At 31.0% G+C, this 10,033-nt stretch overlaps 2 protein-coding genes across 2 annotated transcripts; one reads left to right on the top strand and one right to left on the bottom strand.

Annotated features, from left to right (window-relative positions):
- The first annotated feature begins 650 nt into the window (after positions 1-650).
- LOC123301598 (protein jagged-1-like) lies at positions 651-4,182 on the top strand. Its single transcript, XM_044884426.1, has 7 exons — positions 651-873; positions 1,431-1,704; positions 2,192-2,331; positions 2,904-3,000; positions 3,079-3,218; positions 3,341-3,388; positions 3,863-4,182. Exons 1-7 carry the CDS (start codon positions 819-821, stop codon positions 4,009-4,011), a joined length of 903 nt encoding a protein of 300 aa, XP_044740361.1. The 5' UTR covers positions 651-818; the 3' UTR covers positions 4,012-4,182.
- A 157-nt stretch (positions 4,183-4,339) lies between these two features.
- On the bottom strand, positions 4,340-9,174 carry LOC123300320 (ATPase family AAA domain-containing protein 2-like; the record flags this gene model as incomplete). The annotated part of the gene is made up of 9 exons (XM_044882878.1): positions 8,994-9,174; positions 8,470-8,621; positions 8,030-8,381; positions 7,370-7,703; positions 6,031-6,397; positions 5,730-5,871; positions 5,059-5,192; positions 4,563-4,877; positions 4,340-4,363 (listed from the first exon to the last, which is right to left on the bottom strand). Coding segments are annotated over exons 1-9 (2,001 nt in total), but the record flags the coding sequence as incomplete, so codon positions are not given.
- Positions 9,175-10,033: the final 859 nt, after the last annotated feature.

The raw sequence follows: 10,033 nt of genomic DNA, 5'->3' as shown, positions 1-10,033 counted from the left end.
GCTAGCATACCTTTAAAATGAATACCTTAAAGCAACAAGATATTATTTATTGGGTAATCTACGGAATTTTCAAACCAAGCGCTGTGCGCCGACCTTATGCATGATCATTTTTGTTTACAATTTTAACCATATTTTCGGTTCTATTGGTAGTATCAAGACGAATAAAAAAAGGAAATATTTGGTTTTTCATGTAGAATAAAATTTTGCAAAATTGTTTACTAAATTTTCAATAATTTAGGAACTATGTTGTTTATAACAAATTTTCCCCCACTATGAGTGATAAGCAAGTTGCTTATTCGGATTCAGCGGTCCAAAATACGTCGAAATACACTCCTTGTTCGATGGGACCTGTAAATGCATACGAAATCCATTCAATGCCTACATTATAATTCCAATCCGACTTACTATTCAAGTTTTTCGAACTTCATAGCTTCGTTTTTTCGATTAATACCCCTAAAAAGACTACCAGCTCACTCTAAAACCAATACATATTATAGAATGTATTATAGTTATAGCCCTATGCTCTTTGGTTAAAGTATAATGGTATGCATTAATGCCTGCAACCTCGAGTTACCAGTAGTAGCTTGTTAAACTTATCTCAAACCACGATGAATATATATTTTTAATTTATGTCCAAAAGTATCAACAATAATTACAATAATTATTACTACGCATAAAATGTTTACGGATAATTTGTAAATAAAAAGTGTAAAAAAATAAAATTCAATTAGTAGGTATTTAGCTTTGTTGTGCTTCAGACAAAATCTAAACATTTATTTTTTTTACAAGAAATTATAAAAAGAAAAACTGACTGAAAAATGACTCTTTATTCGCTTTTTGTTATTTTCTTTTTAAACATATTATTGTGTTCTGGTAAGTTTTCTTATATATTACTCTAGCAAGTTTTTTTCTGTCCCATTCTTATCTTCCTTATTCCTTTATCAAATTCCATAAATATTAATGTACGATTGAAGGCAAAAGAAACGAGATATTTACGAAAAAACTGATTTTCGCGACCTTTGTCCTTGAATATCTAAGGACGCTGACTTGAAACAACATTTATACCATCAAAATAAAGGTTTGAATAAAAATTCAGCCTTTTTTCGTTATATTCGGAGGTGATAACTCTATGATGATTCGAGTAAGTATTGAATTTTATTCTGAATTCTCAAATTGAACGTATCCAATAACATCTCGACCTCGAATACATAATTATTAATTTTATTGATAAAAATAACTTAAAACAAAGAATTGGTCAGCCAAGAAATGAATCTAAATTTGAACTGTGACCATATTTAGAATAAAATACAATAAAACGTGATAAGCATTATTAATTTGGGAATATTATAAACATAATTTTACAAATGGTATTAATTATTAATTAATTGCAACTTAAAAATGGACACCCAGTAATAAATTTTTCGTTTCAGTGAAAACAGATGGAAATACGTGTGGTGAAAATCGTGTAATGGCAATGGCAAAAATCTACCGTGAAATACAATGTACACCAATATTTGATGCTAAAAAACAATGTCCAAGGGCTTACGACTGTCAAATATTTCGAACAATAAATGCGAATCCCAACAAATGCTATTGGAATAATACAGAATATGAAGTTGGTAGCCAATTACCAAATGAATTAACGGAAATGGATTGCTTTGCTTCTTGTTACTGTTCGTCATCCAAAGATTTGCGTCGTACAGAGTACGTTTATTTAATTGCGTTGATCCGTCAGTTTCAGTCAGTCATTCAAGACAAAACATTTTATATGTATAGACGATTGGTCTAATAAAAATTCTATTGATGAATTTTTGATCAAATTTCGACTGAGGAATCGATTTCTTTCTATTCAACGTAAAATACATTAATAAAAAAAGACAAGAAATTCCAGAAGTGATCATCGAATTTACTCAAGTTAATATTCTCGTTTGGTAGATTCGTTTTTGCGTGAAATGAAAGAGTATCAGAAAAACGGAAAGTTTTTTATGATTTTGATTAACACCAGCTTAAGTTATTATTAATTACCCTCTCGGATACAGCAAGGACTTCTTTAGCAACGCAATGCCCGAATGTACAAAATTTTCTAAAAAACATTTTGAAGTGATAAAAAATTCATGACACAATCATGGTTCCATAAAATTAAGAGACAAAGTAATTCGATAAAACTTTATGATAACTATTTTTATTTCAGACTTAATATTGTTCAAGCTGGATTTCGATGCGCCAATATTGAATGTCCAAGCGATCTGGGTTATAATAATTCACCACCAGAAGCAGGCTGTCATTATGAACATAATTTACGAAATTGTTGCCCTAGCGGCATAATATGCCGTAAGATATATAATATCGTTTCTATATTAAAAGAACTTTGCTTAGGATCCAAAAATCATCCAAATTGAAACATGAGACTCCAGAAAAATAAAGTTTCGTTCGGTCATCAGAATTTTGTTTCCTCCTGTAGTGATTAAAAAAATGAATTTTTGCTAATTTTGCTACTTATTAATTTCTAGCCCATAAAATTTTTATTCGATTTTCAATTTTCGAAACGATTTTGGAAAGAGGAATATGATGGACCTTTCCAAAGGTATACAGGGTGTACCAGGAGTCACGAACGCCGTTGTTGCATACGGTTGAAAATAAAATTCAAAGACGGATATCCATCTCCTTGTAGCGTGTGTCTTGCGGCTGTAGCCCACTTCTGATTTTAATTAATAGCTAATTATCTAGCCCATGTCCAGTGAAAAACTTTTTGCTCCATTAAAAACATCCCAGGTCCCCTCTGAAAGAGAAGCCATCGGCTGCGCGAATGCTTTCGTAGAGGAAACAAACTGTTAAACACGAACATTAGAAATTATGTTTTATCGAAATTATTTTCGTAAACTGAATCCAATAATATTTTCCAGCTCACAAAGATAGAATTATACGACAATCCTGTATGGTCGACGGTCAAATAATTTTGCATGGAATGAGAATTGAACCATCAAATTCAGAATGTTCCAGGTTATAGTATTTTTAATGACCAATTTTTTGGCATTTCGATGTACTTTCTGTATTTTGATGTGTTCTCATTTTTTACAGTTGTGTTTGCAATGATGGAAAAGTTGAATGTAGAGAAGTGAATTGTGGAGTACAACTATTGCATTTAAACGATCTAGTAGATGGCGTTGGAGTTTTATTTTATGGTGAAGGGAAATGCTGTCCAATCGGTTATGTTTGGCGTAAGTATTGTTGAACATTTAGTACCATATGAGATATTGAACAACTTCCCTTTTTTTCACAACATTTTTATTGCAAGCGTTCTTTTTGAAAGTTTATTCATTTATAAATATTTTGATTTCAGCGACTGGAAATGAAGTAATTCGTCCTCGTGCATTAATTAGTCGATCAAGTATGTATCTTGAATTTTTGAATTATGATTAGAACTTTATGTGCCATGAAAATTTTTATTTTCAATCAATTCTGGAGATATTTCGAAAAATACTGATCTAATCATGCAATATGAGCTAGATTTTAGCCAAAATTTAACATTTAAGTGAATAGTTTTTGTATTTTTGGAGTCAAAATTACCTTTTGGACCAAATTGGTTCGAAGGATAATTTTGATCCAAAAAATACAAAAATACTTTGCTGCCGTTAGTCTAAATAGAATTAATCAGAAATTTCATGAAAATTTAGCTAAAGTAAGAGTAAGACTTTTTCAGAATTAATCAGTTTTTCTGACTTATTTATTCGCTAAGAAGATTCTTTTTTAAAAATCTTGTATTGTTTATTACTGTAGGAGTAATTGTCCCGATTGTTCCTCCCTGAAACCGCGTTTATGGTAGGTCTTTGCTATTTATATATATTTTCCTTATTACTTTCAGATAATGACCAAACTTTCCAATGTAAATTTGGTAATTTAACTGTTGGAATTGGTGACGAAGTGATTACCAGCGAAACAAATGAGAATACAAAATGCGCCTGCTTAGTACCGCCATTAATAACATGCATTCAACAGCCACATTCTGATTAAATTATTTATGAAGGATGCATATACAAGCGCCATGGCAATTTCGGATAAAAAGGCTTGATTTCTTTTTACATGAAAGTTGAACTTATTCTAAATCAATTTTGATAATTTTAGGAGGGGTTGTCCGATTATTTAAATAAATAAATGATTTCAAAAGTAGGCATATTTAAAATTGTTTTTAAATGGTAAAACGGTAGATGTTTCTATGATTCAAAATCGAGTTTCTATGATTCGAAGATTTGTGATTATTATTTCGAAGTGTTTACAAATTAACTTCGAGTTAAAATAATTTTATGTTTTATTTTACATAATGTTTTAAATGTTCTTCGTGTTGTTTCAAAATTATTTCAATATTCTGAAAAATAAAAATATAATTTTAATTATCGTTTTTTCATTTTCAAGGTTTTTATAGTTTTTTAAAAAAAGTATAAAATGTATAACCTCTAGAAGGAGTGGTTACCATTCCTTGGGGAAAAGCACCACTAGGCACCATATAACTTTTGATCTAGAGAGTGAACAAAGCTTATACCCAAAGTTTCATCGAAAAGACATACCTCTAACATTGGATTCCGGTTCACCTCAGTTTGAAATAGTTCTATACAGGAATTTAACTTATCGTATAACAATTCTAAATTAACACATGTCGAATCCATCGTTAAATCTGCGACTGTATGTTGAAATAAATGTAACAGTCTTGGTCGTGATATTGTTAGAACTTTTAATTCTTCAGTAATATCTGAGTTTTCACCTTCACCTTTTTCAGGTCTTGTGAAATGATCATAAGCAGTTGAAGTTGATTTACAATTTATAAAATTAACAGCTCCATGATAGATCGAATTTAATATACCATGTTCATTCACTTCTGTTTTCTAAACAAATTCAATTATTTCTTTTCTAACAACATTAACATTATTTTAACACTATTTAACATTTTATTACTGTATGAATAAATTTAGCTACTGACGATGGTTGCGTTGCAATCGAAATGTGGAAATTTTGGCAAAATGTAAATCTTTTGTATGTTTTTTTTTTAGCTTTGTAAATACTTACTTCAATTTTAATACGTTTAGCCGAATTTTCTCTTGTTAGTTTTTCCGTCAATAGATCAAATGATATTGTGGGTTCTAATCCGCGAATCCGCTTACTATACCTTTGGCCTCTGCAGGGAGCTGGTTTTTTAGTTTCTAAATGATTTGTTAAAAAAGATCAATGAGTTTTGCTATAAAATTTCCAATGATTTGAAACATCTAACAACGGTAACGATCGCGAAATCGTTGTTGAAATGTTTCTTTCCTAATTAAAGTGTGTCTCTCAATCGCTTCAGTTGTTAAACGTATTTAATTCCAACTTAATTTCAATAAAAAAAAATCTAAAATTCAGCACTTTTGGAATCAATGTTTTCTAAACTCAGTTAATTTTGAGTTACACGAAAAAAAAATTATTATGGATGTACGAGCGCCAGGTCAATTTTTGATAAAAGAATTGATTTTTTTTTATCTATTTCGATATCCGAAAATTGAAAATTTTGTTTAATTATTAAGCTTTCTATATTTCGAAAACCAAGGGTAGATATTGAAAAATGTTATTGTTATTTTTCGTCTACATTCATGAAGTTACAACAAAATGCATAATCAAATTAGAAAATAAGATAAAAATAATTTCAACCACAAGTCTAAACCGGCCTTGGCGCTCGTATACTAACTTAAAAAGTCAAGGAATACCATTATTTTTAATATTTGATGTTTTTGGTATAGATAATGCTTTCTCTAAAAATAACGATGAAAAAAACTCTTCACGTTCAATCAAATTTGGATTACTCATTCGATAAATTAATGAACAATGTTTGTTAAAATAATCTTGTAGCTACAAATAAAAAAATACAAATTATTATACGTGGATCAATTTTATAGAATATAAGTGTATTTATATTAGCTTATATATATATATCCATGCAAAGGCAATAATAAAACATTTATGTCTAGTAAGTTGCATACATTTATAAATAAAAAAAATTACAAATACCTCAGTTGGAACATTCAAACCACAAGTTGTAATAATTAATAATGGCATTTCTGGATCTAATTCATGTAATAATGAAAGAAAAACAGTTTTTGTCGATTGATCTACAATATTCCATAATAAATCAATATTTGGAGCGTATAAAATACTTGGCGTACATTGACGTGTTAAACGAAACTTTTGTATAATAGTCTCTTCAACACCACGATTACCCGTATTCTCGTGAATTTCTTGTACATCCAAAATATGTGCTGATAAATGTTCTAGATGATGTAATAATGCCGGTGCAACGTATTTAGTATGTCCTTGTTCAGCATTACCGATTATAATTAAACGGCCCATATATCTTTTACCCTCGTCATGTTTAAATCTTAAAATGAATGGATGGAATTTTGGATTAATGCTTAATTTTTTTAATATTTTGATTAAGTCTAAATCAACGAAAAGAAACCTGTCTACATGTATATGTCAGCCTCACCCGATCGGAGGAAAGTCCAAAACCTTCAGATTGAAAATGTGATATTTAAAGGAGTCTCTTCATTCACCTATCTCGGAGAGCAGGTAAATAACGAAGGAAATGCTAGCACAGCGATAAAAGAAAGACTTCAGAGAAGCAATCGAGCATACTTTGCAAATGTGAAGCTCTTGAAAAGCAAGCTGATTACAAGAAGGACAAAGTTGAAAATGATTTTGGTTCGACCAGTAATAACCTATGGGAGTGAAAACTGGACACTCACGGTAGAAGATGAGGAGAAGATAAGAAGGAAATAATCAGAAGAATCTATGGAGCGGTACAAATCAATGAGCCAGAATGGCGTATCCGGAACAACAGCGAGATATTAGAAATCCTGGACGGTGAAGATATTGTTAAGTTCATCAAATCCCAAAGACTCCGTTGGTTTGGGCACGTCCAGAGAATGGAAGACGCCAGGATGCCGAAGAAGATACTTAACGCCAAGATCTATGCTACCAGGAAGAGAGGAAGACCAAGGCTCAGATGGATGGACCAGGTGCTGGATGATTTCATTGCGAGTCACTGGATGGGGAACCAAGACCCAGGACCGCAACGTCTGGAGGCACATTGTGGAGGAGGCCAAGGCCCACGTCGGGCTGTAGCGCCTATTGTTATTGTTGTAAGTCTAAATCAAATTTTGAAAATTTTAGAGGGGGTGGGGAGAGTTTGCTCGATTATTTAAATAAATAAATAATTTCAAAAATAGGCATATTTAACATTGATTTTATGTTAAACCAGTAGATGAATGACATGTTTTCATAGATTTCTCCAAAACTAATCGATGGAAATAAACAAAAAACTAAAGTTAAAATTAGAAGAACAACTCACTGATAATCTGGATTCCAAAAATGTGGCCATGTTTCTTTAATCATATTCACAATCTCATCGAGTTGTCGCAACAATAATGGCTCAATAATATCCGATAATCGATGATGTACCAAGCGAAGTTTTTTCCCTACCGGTGAAATATTATTGTAAGCATTTAAAAAATCGCATTCCTCTACATGTAATTTTTGTATGTTTATTGGAAGTTTACGTTGTTGCTGCCGATTTCCGTTTATACTTTTACTGGATTCATCGCTTACAATTGTGGGATAATTTCGTTTTAAGCTACATACCACTGCCTCGGCGCATAGTGCTTGTAGATCTGATCCACAATAACCTTAATAATTTAAATAAAACAAAATTAATTTATTTTGAAAAAATTTTGATCTAATCGTGTCTGTAATCGAAGGCAATCGGAGCAAATTTTTCGTTTTTGATTTTAGTTTTTTGCTACCATTCATCGTTGAGCTAAATGTTGGGACCAGGACCCCATATTCTAGAAATCTATTAGAGGTAGAGAATTTTTGACCACAAATTTGAAAATTATGACCCAAATTTAGTAAAATTACAAACTTGGTTTATCAAAATTGGATAAAATTGCATAAAATTTGCACTAACTTAAAAAATTAGCCTCGTATATATTGCAAGGATAAATCAACATACCTGCGGTTTGTTCAGCCAAATATTTCAAAAATTGCGTTGTTGGTTTTGATGTATTTTGCCAATATTTTGTAATAATTTGTAAAATATCATAACGACTACGCATACACGGCAACGGGAAATATAATTCACGATCAAAACGACCTGAACGTCGTAGTGCTGGATCTAAAGCGTTAATTCGATTTGTTGCACCAATTACAATAACACCACTTGACGGTGATGTGTCTAAACCATCCATTAGTGCTAATAAAGTGGCTACGACCGATGTATGGACTTGATCTTGGCGGGAACAACGTACAGGTGCTAGTGCATCGATTTCATCGAAAAATATAACTGATGGGCGTGCATTTAATGCCTGTAATATAAAAAATGGATTATAGGACGCATGGGTATTTATTTTTTTATTGGGTAACAACAAAACGAGAGATACTTTATGATCATACTTTATCAAATAATGCTTTTAATTTTTTTTCCGATTCACCAACCCACTTATCTAATATATCAGAACCTTTACGACTAAAGAATGATACTTGAACTTGAGTATTTCTTGATAATTCTGTAACTAGAGCTCTTGCAACCAAAGTTTTTCCTGTACCTAAAACAGAGAATATGCTTTGTTTGATTCATTATTTAATATCAATTGATTATAGGCAATACACATTACACAAGTGTATGGTTTTTGTATAGCAAATCGGTTTGATGTCGTGAAATAACGCAACTAATAATTTTCGCACTTTTATTCGCTGTATTATATATAAAATATATATATTTATTAAGGTATACTAAGTTTAGTCCCAAGTTTGTAACGCTTAGAAATATTAATGATACGCATAAAATTTTTGTATAGGTGTTCATAAAATCACCTAATTAGTACATTTCCGTCTGTCCATTCGTGAACACGATAACTCAAAAACGAAAAGAGAAAAAGGGATCAAATTTAACTTGAACTACGGATTACCTAACTTACCTGGGGGACCATGAAATAGAATCCCACGTGGCGGACGGATATGAAATTTTTCATAAACATCTTTGTATATTAATGGGAAAATAACCATTTCACGTAATGTACAAATATGCCGATGTAATCCACCGATATGTGAAAAATCAACCATCGTTGATGGTAGCATATCTTCATCGGAAAATTTCATTTTACAATTTTCATTATAAGTTGATACAATATTTGAATAGCTTGCCTAGAAAAAATTTTTGGTAAAAGTTCGGGAAAAAGGGTTAATTGTTATATTTCGATTTCTTCTAGAGGTATAAGGTCGATCTTAACCCATTTATAGTTATAAGGTCGAACTACACTGGCTATTTTTAATTCAATTAATTTTTATCAATTTTATCCATGAATGATTTCTTTTCAGGCAAGTCTATACCATTGTTTTCTTAATTAAATTATCATTCTTCTGATACCAATTTCGATTGGTTAACAGTTCAGTATAGATCTGTTCGACCCATATGAATAGGGCAACTACACCGAACTGTTAACCAATCGAAATTGGGGTAGTTGGTATCAGAAGAAAGATAATTTAATAACGAAAAAAATGGTATATAGTCTTGCCTGAAAAAAACCGTTCATGGAACAATTAGGTAACACCTTCCGATAGAAAATCTATGATATATGGGTAAAAATCGACCTTATAATTCATCTCTTGTACTCTAGTAAAATTGGTAACTGTTCCTAATTCTTTTTTTACTGAAAACAAATCAAATTTTTGGGGTGTACAAAATTTTAACAAAACTTACCATAATTATATATATACACTTAAAAATCAACGATAATTTAATAAAAAAATTTAGGCTTTTTCTCTCGATTGGAGTAAATCTATATATTTTGAAGCCGTTCGCGAATTCCTAGTTTTTTTTTCATATCGATTATACGAAAATTTTGTACAAAAAAAAAAACAAAGAAAATGTCATTAAAATATAATTTTACTTGAAAGAATTTTTGACACCAATGTACACTTTGATTTCTTATACTAATAAACGGGTCCTTATAGCCAG

The sequence above is a fragment of the Chrysoperla carnea genome, chromosome 5, assembly GCF_905475395.1.
Source record: "Chrysoperla carnea chromosome 5, inChrCarn1.1, whole genome shotgun sequence".
Lineage (NCBI taxonomy): Eukaryota > Metazoa > Arthropoda > Insecta > Neuroptera > Chrysopidae > Chrysoperla > Chrysoperla carnea.
Note: the sequence above shows the minus strand (reverse complement) of the source record. Positions and strands in the feature narration are given on the sequence as shown.